This window comes from Cynocephalus volans, chromosome X (assembly GCF_027409185.1).
Source record: "Cynocephalus volans isolate mCynVol1 chromosome X, mCynVol1.pri, whole genome shotgun sequence".
Taxonomy (NCBI): Eukaryota; Metazoa; Chordata; class Mammalia; order Dermoptera; family Cynocephalidae; genus Cynocephalus; species Cynocephalus volans.
In genome coordinates, this window is record NC_084478.1 from 145,950,912 (window position 1) to 145,974,731 (window position 23,820).

At 38.9% G+C, this 23,820-nt stretch overlaps 1 protein-coding gene and 1 pseudogene across 3 annotated transcripts in view; one reads left to right on the top strand and one right to left on the bottom strand.

Annotated features, from left to right (window-relative positions):
• GPC3 (glypican 3) overlaps positions 1–23,820 on the bottom strand; it is a 423,767-nt gene that overhangs the window by 39,740 nt on the left and 360,207 nt on the right. For all 3 annotated transcript variants that reach the window (XM_063083954.1, XM_063083953.1, XM_063083952.1), the window contains one exon: positions 8,134–8,293. In XM_063083954.1, coding sequence (XP_062940024.1) covers positions 8,134–8,293 — 160 coding nt within the window. The remainder of the gene's footprint in view (positions 1–8,133; positions 8,294–23,820) is intronic.
• On the top strand, positions 8,597–22,251 carry LOC134367085 (large ribosomal subunit protein eL31-like; annotated as a pseudogene).

Below are 23,820 nucleotides of genomic sequence, written 5' to 3' on the forward strand. Positions count from 1 at the left end.
AATTCCTCTCTTACGTAGACTGAACAGTGCTACTTCTTTTCAGTGTCCTCCCACTGCCCCTCTCTGCAGCTTTCTCCCCCTTCCTACTCACTCTCCCCGAGATGTTCTCAACACCTCACATGACAGGCCTCCCCTGCTCAACGGAGCCCCTACTTCTGTGTTGACTGCAACAGGGATCTCATATCTTTTTGCTCACAATTTCAGCTGCTGGAAGTTAAAGGGTACTTTGAGGAGTCCAGTTTAAGAAGCAGTGGGGGTGAAACATACTGTTACCCTACCAAATATGGGGTGAAAGAAAGCAAATGTGAAAAATAAACATTGCACATGGATAACTGAAATATTTATTGAGCACCTACTAAGTGACAGTTATTGGACAAGAGCGAGAGGAGCAGAAGTTGGTGACTAAGAACTGAAAGGTGTATATATAGGATGGAAAAGACTTGCTTTCTACCTCCCAGGAGCTCATCATTTGTTGGGGAATCCATTTTCCTCTGAAAACTATCCTGAAAGTGTTAATGAGATTTCCCCCTGCTCTGACATAGACAGTTCTCAGATGCCAGAATTTGGAGAATAGCTTCTACTCCGCTTTATTTACTTGGTAATGATATTACTGCTTAAGTCCATCAATGAGCTACAAATTAAGAGATCCTGTTTGCACTGGTGCTCCCATTCTCACCTTAAAGGCTTATGTAAAGCCATACACATTAGGATTGTTTTTTAAAAAGACCAACAGGCAGTTTTTAAAAATCAGCAAGTAGATGTAGAAATGGTAAGAACCATAAGAGCCATGGGTCATTTTGTCACACCATTAAACATCTCTTAGCTAGGTGTGTATGTAGGCAGGCTCTATAAAAAGGTTTCCTTTCAGAAAAACTAACCGCACAAAAACTTGACAGTAACATCATTCCTACCAATGTGAATGGAAAAACTCTTTGGACTGGACACAGGAAAACAAAGGAAAAAAGACAGGTGAGGGCTGCACCTTTGCTCTTTTTGCCATATTAACAAAATCTAAATGATAGCGCTGTCTGAACTGGAGAGATTTTATATGTGTGTGTGTACATGTGTGTGGTTTTAGGGGCCTTATGGTAGGTCAGTGATTGCAAGGCATCTGGCTCCAAGTCCCTCCTCCTCTCAGAGCAGGACCTCAGACCTGGCGTCATTTCTGATCTCCACCTGCAGCCACTAGGACTGTTCATACCAGACACATTCAGTATCTGTCTTGCTCTGCAGGCTCATGATTCCTTGTTATACTGGACTCCTCCGATTTGGCTCCCCTATGAGACTGTTCCTTATCAGGGAAACTTCGGACCACTGCACAGGTTTAATTAGATATCTCCATCCTTCTCTCTTTCTGATAACATTTCTTACCATAGGGGAACACTTCCCATTTGGTGATACACAAGCCCGCTCTCCCAGATCCCCTGGGGATGTTATCCTACAGGGATTGCTTCACTTCTGTTTGGCAGCTTGGCTAGAGGCTTTGGGCTTGCTACCTTCCTGCTGGCGACTCCTTTACTTTTCCACCAGCTGAGCATTGAATCTCTCTCTCCCATTCCTTTCTATCCATATTAGATCACCACATTTTAGTTGAGGCTGTCACTAAGCTGGTCAACATGGCTTCCTCCAGAGAAAAATCAATCAATTGCACCATTGAACCAAATTAATCTATTCAACCATTTCCCCTTAACTTAAAGACTGATTATAAAATATAATACAATGACCCTAAATCACTCACACTATCCCTAATACTCACCTAATTCTTAGAGCTATGTGTAAGGCCACCAGCAAGTCCAACTCTGATAGCATTACCCCTAATAAAAGCCTCATAGCCTAATGGCTCAGACAGGCAAGTTTATCACAGGGCAGCAGACTTAAAAAGGTAAACCTCAGAATATCTCCTCCCAAATAATAAGAAATAAATTCCCTAAAGTGTCTCAAATTATGGTAACTTTATGGAAAGTTTTTACCTTTTCTTACTCTCATCTATCACCAGCATACTTGTAGTAATTCCCTGGTCAACACTAAGGCATGGAGAAGGCCCCTTTCTTGCTGCATTTACTCACTTGGCAGGTAATATCACTGCTAAATCTTGTATCTAAGTTTTTCTTTGTGTGCTCTGGGAGCTGCACAAAGCTCTGGGGTGATCTGGGATTGGCTGTCTTGTCAATCTATAGCAAGAACCACCTGGTCTGTATCTGTGTGAAAAGTGCTATTATAGTGAGCTTTGCTTCCTTCAGCTTCTCTATAGCATTTGATCTCTAAGAGAAAAGATCAAAACATGAAAGCAGATTGCTTGTAGCTAAGAGTGACATAGAATGGAAAAGAATCAGGGGTCCTTTCTTGACCCTTCTCAACCCGTTGTCTACCCCTGCCCTCACTGCTCCACTACCACCAAAGAAAACAAAACCTAACTAGCTGTGATCCCTTCAAGATGTAGTGACTACTGCTGTTGTGACTATGCGGTTATTTTCAGATATATTTGTCATTGTTTAAATACTTTCTCACTTCAAACCAACCTGGGCTAAAAACAAGTTAAAGAGTAATTGGGGATGGAGATGAGGGAGCACATTTATAATGAAAATTGTTGGCCAGAACATTTGGGGCTTAATTTATAATTTTAGCTAAAGGCTTTTGGCAAATAAAACTAAACTAACTTACAACCCAGTGGTACTAAACAATATTAATAATATTACCCTAAATGGGCATGCTGCTTTATAGTTTATAAAGTATGTTTATATCCATTATCACATGTGTTTCATTCAAGAACTTATGAGGTAGGCAGGTTAGAAAATACTTTATCACCATTTTTGCAAATGAGGAAACTGAGGCTCAGAGGAGTTGACTGACTTTGTCCAAGGCCACAACATTGGGAAGTGGCAGAGACAGAACTGGGACCCAGTTTGATTGACTCTGTAGATGTAAAGCCCTTTCCATTATGCCTCAAGCTTCAGCAGCATAAGGGTAGGAGGGTATCCTGTTTGCCAGTCAGATGGGATCTACCACCCAGTGGATGACAAGGGGTCCCCTTGCACTGAGGCCACATGTATGAGGGACTGATATTCCAAGAAATAAGTTTGGATAGAGTCACTATAAGATCTTGCCTTAGAATTCCATGAGTGGATTACTTAGTGGGAAGCAACCTGCAATGTAAGTCTCAAAGATCTGAATGGTGGGTTTCCAAAGAGTGCAAAGGAAGTAGGATTGGGTTATCCAAAATTATAGAACATGTTTTAAGAAAACTGCCATAATTTATTCCTAGACTTGTTACCAACAGGGCAATAGTAATAGATATATTACTCTATCTAATGTATTTTGAGCTCCACACAGGACTCAACAACTTTCCCATAAAGAAAACCCTGGGACATTTTTCTCTTACTCATTCTTTCTATTCATTCTTCAGTAGCCAACCCGATTTGTTCTAAATCCTTAATATTTTGCTGATGTCACCCATGATAAAAGGCCTATCATAAAGTTGCTCCATTGGTTATACCTTTTTCACCAGACCAACCCATTAATGAATTTATTAATACAATTTAGAAGAACAGTTAAGCCTCTAAAGTGTCCTTCACCTCTCCTATGTGCATAGGCTTGTAGTTGCAGGAATGTAAGGTTATACTTGATCCAGTAAATAAATAAATAAATAAAATAAAAATCATTGGTTTTAATGAATATTTTGTAATTGCTGTTCTTTTGAAGCTGTTATTTTGCCTCCAGATTGTAAAGTAACTGTACAGAGGGAATATCTGTACAGAGGTTCATGGGGCCCACAGCTGTGGAAACTCAATGGCTTCCTCCACAGGACTGTTGGGAAAAGGAGACCCGTTGGGTCTGACCACTCCTTTCTCCAACAACACTTGGAGATGACAGAGAAGAATGGCAAAAGGGATCTGCCTCGGCCTGCATTTCACCTTCACCCTCACGCCCAGCCAAGGAACAAGTGGCAAGTTTTTGCTTTGCGGTCCCCACACTGACATCTGAGAGACTGAAAGTTTCTTGAGGGCAAGAATTTCCACAACAGATATCTGTTTACTATGGACCCAAACCAGCCATTTGGTTTTAATATTGGTTCCAGCCCTAAGCACAAGATGTATTTAATGACCCCTACTCCCCAGTCCACTACCAACCAGCTCAAGTGCCTCTTGCTCTCATGTAGCAACAAGGAATGTTTCTATCTTCCACAGTTTGTTTCCACTTTCCCCATTCAACCAAATACGATTTCACAGTATCCATGACCACTTTACCCTGTCTTTGTCTCAGTTTGAGACAAGATTATCCTTTTTTTACCTGAGACTTACACCTATAAAGACATTAAGTTCACAGAATGTTCTGCCTGTACCCACAGAGAGTATAAACTAGAGCAAGAACAGGTCTATGGAGGACAAGGGGTATGGGAATGGTAACACAGATGTCTCTGAAACTGTTGTTTCTTGCTAGGAGTTGCTTTGTGATTGTATGTTCTGGTTGAGTTTCCAACAGCAGGGGTATGTGTTCGTGTCTGTGTGTTTCTGTGTGGGTAAGAGTGGGGACTTGGTGGAGAGGGGGCAGATGCTTAAGATGCTTAGTCATCACATCTTGGCTAGGGACACCTGGCCAGAGCTTGTGAAACTTCTCCGGGATGAGCCCTGGCCAAAGCACTGGGAGTAGCCAGTTTCCCAAACAGCTTACAATAAGAGCTTTGAGAAAGCCATTAACTAGGAACACTGCTGTTGGCAGCCTAGCAAAAACAGAGTCAGCTCACTGTACCAGGTTCATCACGGATGAAGATCTGGTTTTGGAGAGGAGTTAATACATTGGTGTTCAGACTCATGGGCCAAATTCAGTCTCTGCAGAAAATACATGAACTAGGGATGCTGAGAAAGAGAAAGAGCTGCCAGAGATTTTGGAAAAAATAATAATCTTCTGGCTGTTTAAAAAATTTGTAGAGCTTAGCAGATTAAAGAGCACTTTCACACTCATCATCACAATTGATTTTCACAATAACTCACTGATGTAGGCAAAGCAAGGGTGATTATACCCATTTTACAGTTGGAGAAACTGAGGCTCAGAGCAGCTAATAACTTGCTCCCACTCCTATAAATGTACTAGGACTGGAACCTAAGTGTCCTAATCCATTAGAAGGTAGTAAGGGTTGCAGACAAATTACCTAGGGATCTTGTCAACATGGCCTTTTGTTCAGTAGGTCTTGAGGTGGGGCCTGAGATTCTGCATTTCTAACAAGCTCCCAGATGATATAAATGCTGCTGGTCCATGGACCACATTTGGAGTAGCAAGGGGTAAGGGGATATTGCTGAATATGCTTATCTGGTTGTAATTTTCTTTCGTGAGTATTAAATAAACAAACAAACAAAAAACCCTGAGACAGTTCTAATCTACATCTACAGGCTCTTTGAGCGCCCGTAGGTCAGCAACAGTAGCAGCTGAAATGAAAGATTTCATTGAGGGAGACTAACAATTATGGAGCCTCTAGGATATGCTAGTATATGCTAGATACTGAGCTAGATGGTTTATAAACTTTCCCCCTCAATTTAGTTCTGCAATAGTCCTATGAAATTGAGGTTATGATTCCCATTTGGTGGTTGAGGCAATGGAGAGTTAGAGAGGAGGCTAAGAAACTGGTCCCAGGTCATGGTAACTCATAAGAAATAGAGCCAGAATTCAAATACGGGTTCGCTCTACCACAAAATCTATTTTCTTTTCACTGCAGCACACTTAAATTGCATTGTGAGAGATGGATATGATTTAAGGAGGAAGAAAAGAGGCGTTTCTATTCAGAAATAAACATTAAACATAAGTAATGGTATGAAGATAAAAACATGAACAGTATGTTTATTGGGTTCATGGGGCATGAATATGGCTGTTCTAACCAAAGTGGAGGGTTTCTGTAGGACTAGTGGTGGGAAATGAAGCCAGAAGGGTAGTTGAAGCTAGACCAGAAGGCCCTTAGAACTCTGCTAAGGGTCTGAGCTTTATCCTCAAGGCAATGGGGACTAGATGAAGGCAGGTGAGTTAGGGAGGGAGAGGTATGATATGCTATAGAAAGATTAACCTGGAGTGGCTCAGTTGGTTAGAGCACAGCCTTGTAATACCAAGGTCAAAGGTTTGGATCCCCATACTGGCCAGTCACCAAAAAAAAAAAAAAAAAAAAAAAAAAAAGACCTGGCAGCCGCGCAAAATGAATTTGATAGAATCTTCTTCTGCCTTGGTCCCTGAACCTTTGTCCTCTAAGCTGCTGGCCTAAGGCTCTCAATACTCCTGCCTTAACCTAGAAAACTGGAGACCACTTAGGATGTGATTGCAATAGCATGTGCAGGAGGGTGGAGGGAAAGAATAGAAAGAAAGCAATGACAGAAGCATAAAAAATTACAAAGAAAGAACAGACAGGGATTTGGGACCAAGTGAATATGAGGGACAAGGGAGAAAAAAGAACCAAGAATGATTTTAGTTTTAAGCTTCAGGGACCGGGAAAATGATGTTGACATTAAAGAAAAATAAGGATATTAAGGGAGAAACCAGTTTGGGATGGTTGATAAATGTGACTTGTGACACATCCAGTTGGGGGTAATGGTAGGGAAGCAAGTTAGCAAGATTAGTAAGCAGCTGATGATGTTGAATGATAGCTCAGGAGGGCATTGAGACTGGCTGTAATGATTTTATGTTCTCCCCACAGTGATATAAGGGTTAAAGAATGTTCATTTTAGCATTATCTACAATGGCCAGCAGGTAAAAAAAAACAACGTAAATATCCATTGACAAATGAATGGATAAAGAAATTGTGGTACATACATGCAATGGAATATTATTCAGCCTTAAAAAGGAAGGAAATCCTACTATATGGTACAACATGGATGAACCTGGAGGACATTATGCTAAGTGAAATAAGCCAGGCACAGAAGGACAATACTGCATGATTCCAATTTATGTGAGGAATCTAAAGTAGTCAAACTCATAAATGCAGAAAGTAAAATGGTGGTTGCCAGGGGCCAGGGGAGGGGGAAATGAGGAGTTGCTGTTCAATGGGCATAGTGTTTTAGTCACGCAAGACTAAATGTTCTGTAAAGATCTGCTGCATGGCAATGGGCATATAATTCACAATATTATACTGTACATTTAAAAGTTTGCTAAGAGGGCAGAATTGATGTTAGATGTTTTTTACCTCAATGAAGAAAAAAACTTCAAGAAATCATTCAAAAAATTGTTGAAAGAGGCAGTGTGGATAAGATCTGTGTTCTCTCTGGAGAAGAGAGAAAAGACAGAGGCTTAAGAAGAGATCTCTGATTAATAGCCAGTTCCAGGGTCTGATTAGGAAGAAGAGCGAGGAAGGAAGGAGGCTGCACGAGAAATAGGAGCATGTAGCTTCTCCAAGGCCATGGGCGACAGTGTTTCAAGGAGAAGGCTGTGCACAAGAGAGGAAAGAGCATGGCACTGGTAGTCTCCAGACCCAGGTTAGATTTCCAGTTCTTCCATTTAGAGAAATCTCATTTCTTCTGAGCCTGTTTTCTTTCCTATAAAATGGAAGAACACCTATCCATATGAAGGTACTTCATCTGCAATGCAGATGTGAGAGGATTTTTGTTGTTGTTTTGCCTTCTTGACTCCAGCAGCCCTATATTATTTTTTTTCTATTGCTATTGTTGTTTTTATGTAGCTCTGCAGTTACCTGTCATAGGCATGTTAGACTGCTTGTGAAAAAACAGAATAGACGTGATGTTCTAAGAGAGGGTCAGCTAATGGCTCTGCCTTTGAAAGTTATCTCATCACTGGTTTTCACAAGGTTCCCAAGGTTGTATCTCTTATTTTGCATTTCCTTTTATAACTGACAAGAACCAAGGAAATCTCCAGTGGGAGATAGAGCCAACTAATTAGGACAGTTCGTTTTAGACAATAAAAAACAGGAAGTTACCCTTTTAATCTGACCAGAGCCAGAGATGGGGAAAAAAAAAAATCAAAAAGCAACCCCACAAAGGCTACCTGAAAACTTCACTTTCCTAGAGTATAGTCTTTCCTTGAAGAGTTGATGGCCTCGTATTTTGCAGGGATTGTAGGGGAGTTATAGAGAGCTGATTGAATTGATTTTTAATTCCTGAACATCACCATTTTTAGCCCAGATCTGCATCAGCGCTAGTCAGTTACCTGCAAGGAAACGGAGCTGGTTCTTCACTTTCATCATCCCATCACCAGAACTTCCAATGCACTCATCTTCGTCATCACCGCAGTCCCCACTTTCAAGTTCTTCTTCATCCAGGTTTTTATCCAGAACTCTACCTTTGGGCACAGACATGGTTCTCAGGAGCTGAAAGAAAACAAACAGGAATTCAGCAGCTCTTCATATTTCTTGGGTAGGTCTATAAGAGTGTGTTGTTAACAGTAGGCATTAAAAAATGTTGAATGAATTACACAGAAACTTTCAAAAATTATTTTCAGACGCAAAACAGTGTAAACTGCTTATTCTCTTCAAAGTTTCATACTTCTGGTCCTTTCCACAGTATTTGATGTGATTCTGCATTCCTTCACTCTACTTAAATCATGCAGTTCCCAGAGTGTATACTGCACTAGACCTTCCCACACCACAGTATTTAAGTTCCTGAAAGTCTCCATGGTAGGAGAAGTCACTGATGAGGAATGTAAGACATGATATATATAGGACAGGAGGACACCAAGATCAAAAAAGATCCCTATGGAAGCTCCCTATAACCACAATTTACATTCACTAAATTAAAACAACAGAGTCCCAGCAACTGAAGAGAACAACAGTGCCATTTTATACACATTTTAAATGAGTACTTATAATTAATTGTCACATCCCATGCCTTGATCACAAGAAAAACTTTTAAATATTTCCTTCTCTCACAATTTCAGTAAGATGCTTTTAAATTAATTTTGATTTATTGTAGATAATATGCTTACTAAGAGGCATGCTTGTTGTGCTCTTCGGTGTCTAACTTTTCAGTCACATGGCCAATGCTTTCCTAATTTTATGGGACTCTCACCTTCCAAAAGTGTCTCCACTGACCCAGAGACCCAGCTCACAGCACGAACAGTCCACGAGGGCAGTGGTCAGACTCCATTTTACTTTTCCTCGCCATCTCTCTCCAAAATTTCATTCTAATATCCTCTGTTCCTACTCTAGCTTCTGCCCTATCACTCATTTCCTAGTCCTAATTGTCATTTCTCAGTCCCTTCCCCTATTTTTAAATGACAGCCAACAAAAGATGCTGGATATATAGAAACTGAGGTTTTTGCAATTGTGGAGGAGGTATCCAGGAAAACAAAAACAAAAACAAAAACAAAACACTGCATACACAGGCATGTCTTGGTGTCTGCGGTTTCCATGTCTCTGTGTTTATTGTCATTGTGAAGTGTACTTTTATATTTTCCACCTGCGATTTAGCTGCTACACCAAGACCTACTTGGAAAAAGCTACATACCACAGAGAAATGTGACTCTGAGGGTGTTTTTTGTTTTTTGTTTTTTTGGCAAAGCAAGAAAATACAAAAGAGTTTTATACTGGCCAAAAATCTCTAACGGTGTTGGAGAAGCCAACCCACCTACTGTCTTCCACTCCTCATACTTTTAGTGAGAACCCTGGAGAACTTCTGTTTATATGAGCTTTTCTATCAATATTTACCATGTTAGAAATTATAACTGAGAAATTTTAAAAAATATTTGTTTGATAGCTCATTTTAACATAACAATTACAAACCCATGATGTGTTAAAATAAACATTTTAAAATGAAAAATAAAGATATTTCCCGGACAAAAAACAATTAGTAAGAAGAGTGGCACTGTTTTACATTTTTGCAGATCTCTTTAACGTCTAACTTAATATAAGAGAGCTAGATTATCATATCTGTTTCTCCATTCAGTCTGTTGTGATATGTTGGTTTGGTTGAAACATTCACAGAAAATCCAGCCTCCCACAGATATGTAGTGGGAAAAGACGGAGGTATTTTAGCAGCCTTTTCAGGTAATCGTGGATATTTTTCTTTGATACTACATAAAAACTTAACAAGTTGTTAGTTGCAATGTGGAATATAAAACCATATAAATGCACTTCTCATGCCCTGTTACATTAAAATCCACTCATACGTTGAATGAGCCTTTTACTCATTTTGTATAACCATGCATGGGTCATCTGAAAAACACTGGTGAAATGAGCTATGCGGATTTTCCAAATGTTGACACCTTTCATTATATGATATTTTTAAAAACAACATTCATTAATATCACCTCCAATCTCATCAGAAAAGTCTTTCAATACTGGGAAGCTCTTGAGCTCATGGTGGCAGATACAAGTTTTCAAAATTTTAGTTTTTCTTGACAGCTTGAATTTTATCATTGGCAACAAATACCGCCAATTGTCTTCCTTGAAGTGACAGACAGGCTCTCTTTGCTCCTTTCAAAGAAAATGTCTAGCAAATACTCAAGTCTGTGTAATCATAGTTTTGCCAGTCATTCTCTTAAGTAAAAACAAAAAAGAGGCTAGCTCACAGCTCAAATAATCTTACAAGTGCCTTTCCTTGAGAAACGCATTGACAGTTTGCAGCATAAATACTTTGGGTACTTCCCGTTTCATAACACACAGACTATTTAAAAAGTGTACTCAAGGGGTGAGGTTTAATAAAATTAATACTTTTTTTTTACAGCTTCAGCAATTATATCATTAAGTGAAACTGCCTTTTATTTTCCTGCAAGTGGATAGCAGTGACGAATATAGTATACTAGTACATTTTGGTGGCACTCCCTTCAGTCACTCTGCGGCATCAACAGTTGTACTCGCGTTGTTTTTGCACCACCAGTACAAATATCAACACAGTACAAAAGACAAGGAACATCTTAGTATTGTTGAGCAAGTAGTTTTTACTTGTGGATCATGGTTTCCCAGGCTCCATAAATCATTCTTTGAGAACTGCTAATATAGCCGATGACATCATGTCAGTTTAACCAAAATCCCCAATCCCCTCCTTTACCATTATTTCTTATGGGAAAATTGCTTTTGACATAAGCATTTTAATGTCAATTTTGAAGAATGCATCCTTTGTGTATGCCATGAACTACTTGAATTAGAAATTTTCACATAAGGAGAATTTTTGGTTAGGTATAGATTAGTGAACTTGCTATTTCTCAAGTACATCTGACATCTGTGCCTTTCATTAATACCTTCAGTAAACATTAATTGAGAATGTACTATGAGCTGTTCTTCATTTCTGTCTATTGAAAATTTTCCATCCTTTCAAACCAAGTTCAAATGTCATGTCCTTAATAAAGTCTTCCTAACAGATGGTCAGTATAGTTCACCCTCTTCTACCACTGCTCCCTTTATCTGTACCTCCCAAATGCTACTTCCTGTATGCAACTTGGTATTATTTATTTGTATATATGCCTTTTCTCCACCACCAGACTGTTCAAGTCTTTGAACCTTACAACACTTAAGGCAGTGTCTAGTACACTGTAGGCACTCAATAAATGTGGTATTAAACTGAAGTAAAATGAAGTGGCATGGTATCTTTAATACTTTAAAAGCTATGTCCATAACCTCATGAAAAAGAAGAAAGCCAAAGTCCAGATTAATTATAGAAGAATAATTTGTGAACGAATAGCTAAACCATTTTGGAGAACACTGGCTAAGACCTGTAGATAATCTTTGAAAGGCCATTTTCCAACCTCACATACAATGCCCCCAGTATACTTGGGTAGCAATTAAAAAAAAAAAACTTTTAAAACTTTGCCAATGAGGGTTACTTCTTTAGGTCTTAAATTATTCCCATTTTAGAGACAACTTCAGCGTTGAAGAAGGATTATAGTACATGTTTAAAACATTTTATACAGACAGCTCCTGATGAGCCTAACCCTCACTCATTAACAAAACACATCCAAAGCTAGAAAGCTACTGTTAATGTAAAAATCTTAAAGAGAATGAAACTCCAGAGTGTTGGAAGAAGGGTAACAGGTCAGAGAGGAGGAATTGCCAGCAAGGACTGTGGATTTAGTGCAGCCTGAAATTTGGCCCAGAAATCAAATAAGCTAATTATAATTCACCATATTGACCTTTTTGTTCCCTTTCTCACTCTACAATGCCTTTCAGGCTGAACACTCACTTTATAAAAAGAAAATGATGAGGGCTTTTCACCCCAAATCAGGTAACTTTCGGGGCCTAATGCTTTTGATTAACTGTTTGCCGCTTTCAAAGGGCACTATCCTGTTAGCTTTTTAAAAACCAAGGCTCAGAATAATGATGATCAATGTAACTATTCTTAATAAAACACAGTTTTATTTCATTCACTACCTCCAGAGCCATTCTATAAACTGACACTTCTGCCATGCGTTTCTTTCCGAATGGAGGGTACCTACTTAGCAAAAAGCCCTTCACAATCCAGCTTTTTCTATAGCTTACCTACCTCTGTGCAACCCTGTTTTAGCCATTGAAACTATCATAGTTGCCTAAGCAGACAATCAATTTTTACTTTAGAATCTAATATTTTAAATATATAAGTATCACATATAATATAGAAAAGTGAAAGGAAAGAGAAACAAGAGAGGAGAAAACCCAATTCCCAAACTGTAAAAAACAATGTTTTGTGCTTTCCAAGGCAAGCTTTTAAGAAATGCTTGTTTTCACTTTGTTAACTCGGATTTTGAAATCAGAGTGATTTTTCCACTTATTAAATTTGTATTTTCAGAAAAGCTGGTTAATCTCCCTAAACCTCAGTGTCCTCATCTGTAAAATGAGAGAAGTAATGTCTGTCTCATAATATTGTTATACTGAGTAAATGTGATAAATGTAATGCTTTAGATGTGATAAAGCATATAGCCATTAAGGGATCTATCAAAATTTACTTAACCGTTTTCCTAACATCAAGTATTTATATTGCTTCTAGTCATTTTGCTTTTACAAAGATGCAATTATCAGGAGTAGTCACATAACTCTTTCCATATTTTGGATCTTTATTTAATAAGATTACTGGGTCAAAGGGTATGTATGTACTTATACATCATGGGAGTGAGTCTCCAATCTCCATAAGAATCACCCAGGATGTTTGTTAAAAATCAGGTTCCCTGATCCCACTCACTCACAGAGCTTCTGATTTCATAGGTCTGGGGGTAGAGCACACAGATCTGCATTTTTAACTAGACCTGTCCCCCCATCTTACTGTGAGCGAACTACAGACCACACTTTAAGAAAGGCTGCTCCACTGCTACTCTGCTTCCCAGAAACCCTCTGAAACCATCTTTGGACAAGAGTCACCTTAGCAGTATGTATGTTGGAATCCCTAATACATGCTCTTCAAACCATTTTTTAAAATAAGTAAGTGCAATCTGATGATTTCTTTTTCACTTAGGTATGGGCATCATGAACTTTTGTCTTTGTACTTAAGAATACCCTTGTATAAAGATGATTGACTTCATTTGGTAAGAAAAGGAAATATCTAAAGTTAGCCTTGGAATAGGTACTCAGGGTTCTGTGGTAAAAGGAAACAAAAAGCCTGGAATAATTACTTAAGAAAATTAGAAACAGGGTGTAAGAGAAAAAAGGCTTTCTAGAATATAGCAATTTCATATTCTTAAAGCTATAACCAAGATAACAAAAAGGCACTACATCATGGGACAGTGTGATTTAGCCAAAGCTCTTTTCGTGCTTGGTCAACAGGAGAACAAAGATCAAAGAACATACTTGTTGTCCTTAGAGGGATCAAATATGTTGAAATTAGACCAGTAAGAGCAGCAACTCTTGATCTGTCTATATGGTATAAATAATGTGCCTCATGGAATTATCTTGATTGCAAAAATATGAACCTTATCAGCCACACACTGTGCTGGGGTTTAACATATGTTCTTTCACGCGATATTCAAATCTCTCCACCAATTTGTGTAACAGAGAAGACTGCCATCCTCATTTCCCACATTAAGGGAGGACACCAAGGCTCAGAAAAGGGACACGGCTTGACCAATTTGCTGAGTAAGTGATAGAGACCTCATTAAATACGTCTTCTGCCTCCAAGTCAAGAACTCTTTAAGAAAAACATGTGTTTTCATAAAGACATCAACTGATGGGTTCTTTAGTTTACATTTTTGCCATCTTGACTGCCTTTACCTTAGATAATTTGTAATTCAATCCCATTTTCTCAGATGCTAGGCATTAGGTATAACTTGATAGGAAATCCTTTCACTATAGTGTGGGAGGGCCGAGATGGGGAGATAAGTACTGAACACTCTGTGACACTGGATGCCTCCTGTGTCTTAAACAACCAAATGATCTCATCACAAACAGGTTTGTTTTGAAAAGCTTCACACAGCTGGTTAGGATAGAATGAAAAATTCCATTACTGCTGCTACACAGCTAAGAGTTTTCTTGACTTTAAGCTCTTTAGTATTTTTTAAAATAAAGGATAAGTAACAAAATAGATAATGCAAATATGGAGCTTGGTACATATTTTGAGGATTTAGCTGGTTTTGTCTCTTTTGGCTACTCACATACCTTCTCTGGGCATTTTTTAATATCTGGAATCCAGGTTACATTTTAAAGCTATTAAGCTGGGCTTACAAAACTGATTTTGAACTATTTGGATGCTCAGCTTTATACAACCTGCAAGGAATGCTTTGGGGGCCCAGCTTTCCATGTCCAAAGCAATGTAAACACATGCTTTACTGTTTGTACTTGAGTAGCATAAGCTAATGGGAAACAAATGTGGTGACTCCAATGAATCCCAGCTTTTTTGGAATGCCACTATTATTTATAAGTTGCGCACATCCACAAGACCTAGCACGTGACCTCTGATTTGCGTGCACACACTCTTTGAATGAATGCACCAAACCACAGCCACAGCTAATTGGAAACAATTGCAACTCCACACATTTGAGATAAAGCCAGAACCCAATGTATAGGGCTAGAATTAATGACTATATATGCACTTCACACATTGGGGAGGCAATAAAGTATAGCAGTTAAGGGCACGAGCTTTGGGATCTGATCAGCATGGGTTTGAATCTCTTCTTGGCCTACACACTAGTTGTGTGACTTTGGGCAAGTCACTTAACCTCTCTGAGCTTCAGTTTCCTCACCTGTAAAATGGGAAATAATACTATTTATTAACTTCACAGGGATGCTGAAGAATTAAATTAAATAGCACCATTCACCTTTCATAGTTCCATGTAACCTTCTTTCATAGAATTTTCCACAGTTTGTAATTATATATTCCCCTGCTGCACCCGCACTAGACTAACAGAAGGGATAACGGTCTGTTTTGATTATTAGTGTTTAGCACAGTGTTTACTACAAAGTAAAGTAACATTCAATAAATATTCACTAAATGAATGAATGAACAAATAAATAGAATAATGCATATTACGTGCTTAGCACATTGCCTGGAAAGGTAATATGTTCTCGGACATGTTAATTCTGTTACTCGGGGAAATGATGATGATCTTGATGGAGGAAGAAGAGGAAGAGGAGGAAGGAGAGGAGCAGCAGCAGCAGCAGCAGACATGAAGAGCTTGTTACAAATGCCTAGTAAATAACACTCCATGACCACACACTAAGGCACCAGAAGTAAGGCTTGGTGGAATTTTTGTGGGAGTCTGAGAAAACCCTTCTGGATGCTCCCAGTAAGATAAGGGTCTGTGCACTAAGGATGCACACAGAGATGTGGAGTGACAAAGAGCAAAGAGACCTGCTAGGGGCTGTGCTTCCACATGGTAGCAGCAAGGCTCCCCACACCCACATCTGCTCTTGTCCGGGCCTTGCCGCCACATCCGCCTCTTATCCACAGCACATGCTTTCTCCACCACTTCTAGCTTCCCCAGTTCTTCCTTTCTGTTCATGAATGCAGCACTGAAACTTATGAAAATAAGTCTCCCAATTAAATAAATGTCTGGATAGTAAAACAAATCAGGATGGGAAAGAAGCAAGCCCAGGATGGAATTAGAACCATTTCAGTGAGGCTCCTTCCCCAGCAGAAGAAATGGTTCCCTGCGGTTTTAGGAAGCTGTCCACTACCTCATAGAACATTTCCAACAGTATTATAAATGGCTTAGAACCGTACAGACTTTTATTCTTTTCCAAGAAAAGGCATAGTATGGTGGTTAAAGGCTCATATTGTGGAGTTAGAAAACTTGGGTTTGAATGAAGAAGACTCTCACTTACTAGCCTTGTTACTGTAAACAAGTTGTTCTTTTACCTCTCTGAGCTTTCTGTTTCTTACCTATAAGATGGGTATAATAATACCTGCATCTATCACCCACATGGTGTAATTGCGGGAATTGAATGAGGTAATTTGTTGTAAACCACTGAGTTTAGTATCTGGCACACAGTTAGTGTTCACACAATAATATATTAATATTATATATTAAAAACTATATATTTATAAAATCTGAATCTCCAAACAGGCTGAATGTTGAATCTTTGGTACAGGTTAACATTCAGTTATGGCCTAAATAGGGTTAATTCTGTGGAACACTAAGGCTCCCAATGAATTTTAGTTATTTTGTCATTACTACTAGCATTATTTTTCATTATTTTTATAATTAAAAGTACTTCCATATCTGTTCTCTGAGGTGATCCACCCAGGACCCTTGTGAGGCAGCTGGGCAGGTATTTTTGTAAAAAATGAGGAAATTGGAGTGGAGAGAGATGTGAGGCAATGTGCCCCTTTTTAGCCTGAAAACTTTTTAAGGGTAGCTACTGTAAGGCTGTTAGGATTTGGAATGGGGCAAGGGGATTTTGTACTCTAGCATTAACTTGGAAAGGGCATGGCCCTGGGACTAGCATAGTGCCTGATACATAGTAGGTGCTCAGGACTTGCTTGGTAACTGAAAGAATGAATGAACCCATGGATTAACAAACAAAGTAAGCAATTTATTCACTGACTTTTCATTTCTCTCAACCTCTAACTCTTCCACCCTGGTCTGATGTGCCATTACTGTTGCCATGGTATGGTAACAGCTGGTTCCTGTCAGGAAACCATGGGTACACGGAGGTTAGACAGCTGGACAGAAGCACAGATAGACTGAGTGACTGACTGTCAGCACTCACTTTATCGGGCTTTCCTGAAAGGCATATCCATATTCCCCACCAGCTGAGGGAGCCTCCTCCTCTGACAAAGTGGGGTAAAGTCAGAGGAAGGCACGCAGTTGATCTTTTCAAGCAATGAACCAACTAGCCCAAAGGGATGTGGCCAACCAAAGCACTAAGGAGCTGAACAAGGTTCCCAGGGCCACCTCGTGAGCCTCTTCCAGTTCCCAGATAAGTACTCCCTTTGCTAGGTTAATCTGCCTGTGTGTGTTAACTCTGGGCTCTGTATTGCCCTCCTTGTGGATCTCCAGACTTGCTAGAATAAATCTCAGCTTCAGGGGCCAAGAGCCCCACAAAGCATAGTTGCAGTTATAAGGCTGGAGCCAAGATTGGCTTGGCCCTAAGGAGCTAGCCAGATCAGGCTGCTTTGCCAAGTGTAGAAGCAAAGCACAAGCACAGCAAGGTACCCCTGCAGGCCACCAAGTTCAACTTCCCTCTGAAGGTCTCTGACCCTGGCAAACCCCTTTGTTGAAGATTATTGACATTTTTGTTCCATGCCAGTTTTTGTCCCTTCACTTGTCAGTTTTAAACCATTCTAAGAAGCCACAAGGACAAAATGCAACTTTTTTCCTGGAAGGAAAATCTGCTTCAAAGACATCTGTGAAACCCCACAGCACTGGTTGGTTTCCAAAGGAATCACCTCAGTTAGATGAGGGCCACTGACAGAGGGCAAGAGTCCTAGGGTGAGAGTTACCAAGATATTATATATTTCTTCGGGGGAACTGAGGTTGCACAGATATGATCTGTGTATTTACTATTGTCCAAGTGCATAAATATGATTCATTCCAAATAGACAACTTGTGGTTATACTTTTGGGAAATGAGAATTCTTGCCTCTAAAAATAACCTCTGTGTATGAACCACAGCAGCCATGTCATCAAGCATTGGGCTTGAAGAGTCAACCTCAATGACTGGGGGACAATGGCTCACTATTCTTCCAGAACGCCTCTGACCCACCAAGGATTAGTGAGATGCCTTTGCTTTCCCTGACAAAGCTTCCTTCCTTTAAAGGATTTATGAATAGGTTTTCAGTGAACACAGTTTTCTTTCTCTAGTGTACTACTCTAAATATGAATTTTATATATATTTCAGATAATTAAGGCTGCATTGTATTATTTTGAAATATAATAAATGACCCAGGGCATCTGGTACAAATAAATGTGCTGGGACTTGATGAAAACTATATTCCAAGTTCCTAGCTTTCTTGGAGGTCAGAGTTTCAAACCTTTCCCTTTCCAAGTTTTAGGCTATAGAATCCTAAGGGAGAAATGGGCTCTCACAGGAAACAGGAAACATGAGTAAAATCATTACAATATTCATATCTAATCAAGTACCTTTAAAGGCTGAAATTGAAGAAACAAAAGAATGGTGCTCTTGTATACATTTTAGCCTCACTTCTTAAGTGAAAATTAACTTAAGAAATGCCCAGGTAATTCTTTTAATTATGAAAAACTGGGACACATCCTAAAACAGTGCTTTGTTTGGTAAATACAGTATTAAAGATGCTAAAACAATCAGTTCTTTCTGAATCCACCATGTACAGCTTTTGTAACACTCTGGCCACAGAAGATGTCTACAGCACTGGAATCTTACAAGGGCCATTGACAAACCTACTTATGTATTGCAGCTACCAAATAATTAATTACTTCCTTGTTACTTCCTTGTTGTAGTATAGTTTTCCTTTCTGTACCTTGAGTGGTTTGAATGGCATAGTCAAACAGTTGATGCAGGAGTGTCACCTGGAACTGCTGGTACTCTCCAACAGGAAAGGAATTTGTGCCCTGCCTTTTAGTAACTGTTTAAGACACTATTTTAAAGGATATCGCTGAACACGAGTTCAGCTAAGTGTGGCCATTAACATGTCGAATATATTCACTACCTGTTGGAATCTCATATTAGACAGACAGTCTTTCAACAAGATTCACAATCATTTTACATCTACTTATTACCGATATTGGTGATCTTTCTCCCAATTTTAGCTTAAGTCAATTCTATCACATACTTACCTGGGTTTTCTTTGTTTGTTTTTTCTAGTTGTAAAATTTTCTGCTGGGTTGATTATATAAGTTTAAAAAATAATTTCTACTTAACATTTGCCTAAACTAACCTTCACAAAATAATTTGTATTGGCATTTGCCTAAGCTAACTTCACATTTACCTTTCATCCCCTAAACAAAACACTAGCTTATTTAGTGTCTCCATATACTTGCCTTAGGATTGCATATTTTAGGATAATTTCACTTCTCTGAAATAAGTATAGAGTTGGAGTCTAGTGCAGATACAATCATTTCCATTCTCATCGGGTGTCTGTGATGACTGCTTCTTATTCTTGAATTCCAAACCTCATCAAGCATTTCTCTTATCGGCTCTGCCTGAGAATCCATTCCTCAGACAGGCCCCTTATTTTTCCTATGAAGCTTATTAGAATTTAACCGCAAATTCTGGGAAGAGTGTTATGTAACCAAGTCCAGCTAATCTGTACTTAGTGTTGGGCAGAGTTTGGTCCTGTGCTTTTTTGGTTAGGTATATGTTGGTAGAGATGATGGTCCATTATTTTCTCTGTTGGCTGTCTGGTAGATGGGATGTGTACATTTTGCTTGCTCCTGGGACTAAAGTGCTTGGCTGGTTGTCTTACCCAGATTTCTTCCCACTACCACAAAACTGTTTGGTGATAATGGTGGTGATAGAGTGGCAGGAACAGCAGAATATAAGTGTGGAAGGGAAAAGGGACAGCTTATAGCAAACTACAACCAACACACATTTATAGTTCCACTTTTCTTTGCTTCTTATCACTGAGCTCAGTAGGTCTTGACCAGTTCTAACATGGGCTTCTCCACCACCCTTTGACATTCCTTGTGGTCATATTCAGTGAATATCTTGATAAATAAACACCTGTTTCCCTCCCCCAGAACATTTAACCCCTTTTTGATATGCCAGGTAATATACACACATTCTGAACATTGTGTTCATTCAACATAATTCTGAATACAGCTATGATAATTTTCTTCTTTGAAGAAATCAACTTGAATGTCCTAGTTAGATGCAACAGGAAAGAAGATGGTTGAGAAACAGAGTACTTACCTCCCAGAGTATGGCATCTAGTATGAGAAACAAAGACACTGGAAATATAGAACACCCAGAAGTGCTCAGCATTATACTCAATACCTTACTAAGGGAATTAGCAGGCAGTGGAGAAAAAAGTCACGGATTTCAAATGGTAAGTGAGTTAGAAAAGACCCTAGAGATCATATGGTCCAATCCCCCCATTTTACAGATGAAGACAGCAAGCCTGCACAGATAATAGTAGAGCTTTTCAAACATGCCAGTGCTACAAATAATGCCAGATTTCTGCCTAATCTTTGGGAATATCACAGGAGAATGAGTTGAGAGCAGATAAAGTGAAAAAGGAGCAAAAGGAGTTCTCAAGTTTAGGTCCTAGAACAGGAATATGAGGCTCTTCCTGAATCCTTAGCCAAACCCGGCCAAATCACAGGCTAGGGTGATAGCAACATAGCCCCTGGGGGCATATAGCAGCCGATCTCCAGGTTGGCATAGGTAAGTGGTAGCCACAGAACATAGAGCCTGCCCTCAAGAATATATAGTTCACAAGGAGTTCCTCTCTAGAAAGTGTGAAAATGTAGCAGAATAAAATCAGTTCAGTGCAGGAAGAGGAAAAGTCTTGGTTCCTACACTCAAATCATCAACTCCTACAATCTTCCAAAATTCTCATTCTCATCCACTCCTTATTAGGTGGATAAATCAACTTGCCAAAGTATAGGATCTTCCTTATTTTCTCCTACTCATCTCTTCCTATCTATTCCCAAGTAATTCCAGTTGAAAGCATCTTAGAGAGGCTCGATCATACTGAAATCCTTGCATTTGCATTCAATTAAACATAATTAAATTCTGTTTACTACTCTCTTTACTCATACACATTTAAGCATTTGATCAATTTTGTTAATACAAGTGGTAAATTCCTAAGTTATGGTGACTTTCAACTAAATTGAAAGTTCAAATATGTTGCTACCCCAAAGATTAAATTTGGTGGAATGGTTATAATTTATACATCTTTAAATAGCAACTATATTTAAAGACATTTCAGATGGTTGACATCTTGTTTTCACGTTTCCAAAAACAGGCAGGAACATATACAATGCAATCATCAGTGAAGTTGTATGTAGTGATTCCACAAGTTTGAACTAAATTCCAGCATCACCATCTGTGAGTTGACAGTGCAGATAAATGCATCACACACAACATTAGAGACAAAATGCCCAACAAATTAACACAATTGGGTACTCATACTTATAAGACACCTTAATTAATGGAAAGCAAATACATAATTGCCTTAACAAGTACCATAAAGCCTGGAGGGCTATGGGGATTTGGAGGAGGCTACTATTTCAGCTAACCGATTTCTTCTTCCTGAAACATTTCCCTGCCCCACCCCACCCCAGCTTGATTTCTGTTTCCTGTTTCTAGGTATAACAGACAAAAATAAGATTTATTTTCCATGAACTCAACTAGGAAAATAGTTCATTCACTTTTAGTATTAAGATATTAGCTCCTTCATATAGGTCAAACCTGTACACTTAGAAATGTTACGTTTCTTTTAGAGAAGCACACTTATTCACTGCATTGCTTTGTGAAATTTTACTTTTCTAGCTCTACGGTAAATAATTATTCAAACCTATTTGTTTCTCACATCTGTCTTTACTTCTTTGTAATTTACAGCATTTCTTATCACTCAGTCTAGCTGACAGGGAAGTAACAAAGAAATAGTATTGTTAGTCCTTCATTTCCAACTTGGGCCCGGCAGAATGGCTCCTGCAAAGAAGGCTGGGCCCTTCTGCCATCAACAAGGTTGTGACCCGAGAATATGCTATCAACATTCGCAAGTGTATCCATGGAGTGGACTTCAAGAAGCGTGCCCCTCAGGCACTCAGAGAGATCCAGAAATTTGCCATGAAGGAGATGGGGACTCCAGATGTGCACATTGATACTAGGCTCAACAAAGCTGTCTGGGCTAAAGGAATAAGGAATGTCCCATACCGTATCCATGCGCAGTTGTCCGGAAAACATAATGAGGATGAAGATTCACCAAACAAGCTCTATACTTTGGCTTCCTATGTACCTGTTACCACTTTCAAAAATCTGCAGACAGTCAATGTGGATGAGAACTAACTGCTGATTGTCAAAGTTATAAAACCACACACACACAAAAGAAAGAAATAATACCTTTAATTAAACAAGGTTGGTCTTCTCTACCTGCTTCTCCCCAGAGGACTCAGTCTTCTCAAGTGGCCCCTGAATACCCAAAGTCTGCCAATTTACTTATCTAATTGGGGTGCCTCTTTCATGCTTCAGATCTTCCACCCTGCTAAAACCTATCTGTCAATTCACACAGGATCTTGCTTTTGGTGTTTTAAATTTTCCACATTTATCAAATGGAGATAGTATCATCTACCTTATATGGCCTGTCATGAGGAAATATTTAGCACAGTGCCTGGGCACACAATAGACAGTAAATAAATGTCAGATTCCTTTGGCTGTTAATAGCAACCAGGAATGGTTTAAGAAGTGACTCCCCTTTGGTAAACTGTGCCTTTAAACAGGGCCTTCTGGGAGGGATGTCTCTTAAAGTAATGATTGGCAGTGGAAATTGCAGAGACTGGAGTTTACTGGTGGAAGAGATGTTTTGGTGTGGGTGGGATATCTTTAGAGGTCCATGCATTTACTCTACATTGGCAGCTGTCTACTTATCCTGTCTTTAAACTTTAACTCAAATTTACTATATTATAAGAAAAAGGCTTTGGCACCTTAAAAATAAAAACATTCAAAGAAAAAAACAAATGAAGTAAAGAAACATGTAAAATAAACTTGACTACAAAAGAGCTTCTCCCAAATGAAGAATTCTCTTAGGAGCCAGAAGTAAATCTAAATATTTATGGCTTCTGGTGAATGTGGCTGCTCTTCCATTTAGTTTGCTTCACCAAAAGAATTTAATAAAAAAAATGTTCCAAGAGCTTTTGTAAAAATTTTAAACCTATTTTAGTAACTATCTGGAACAATATCAAGCACAAAGAATGAAAGATACCAAACTGAGTTTGCATATAAAACAACATAGGGGAATTATGAATGACAACAGGCAAAGTGTAAAAGACAGGGAGACACATAAAACATATGATATCATGAAAAGAACCTTGGCACAGGAGCTTCAGTTTTCTCATCTGTAAAACAAATAAAAATAATCTTTGCCCTGGTAAAAGCACAGGGCTGTCTTTGGATCAAATGTAATAAACCCAAATAAGTATTTTGGAAACTATAAAACATAAGAGAGTAGTTTCTGTAAATACAACAGTCCCACAAATATCAAATAATTTCACAAGCATCATCTTACTTACTCAGGTACAAATGAAAAATTTTAAAAGAAAACCAAAAGAAAATATGACCCATACACAGGGAAAAAAGCAGTCAATAGAAACTGTCCCTGAAAAAGCACAGACATTGAACTTATTAGAAAAAGACTTTAAATCAGCTATTTAAGATATGTTCAAAGAACTAAAGGAAACCATGTCTAAAGAATTAAAGAAGTGTTTTGTAACGACGTCTCATTAAATAGACAATATCAATAAAAAGATGAAAATTATTAAAAACACTAAAATAGAGATTCTGGACTTAAAAAGTAAAACAGCTAAAATGAAAATTTACTAGAAGGGCTCAATAGCAGATTTGAGCAGGCAGAAGAAACAA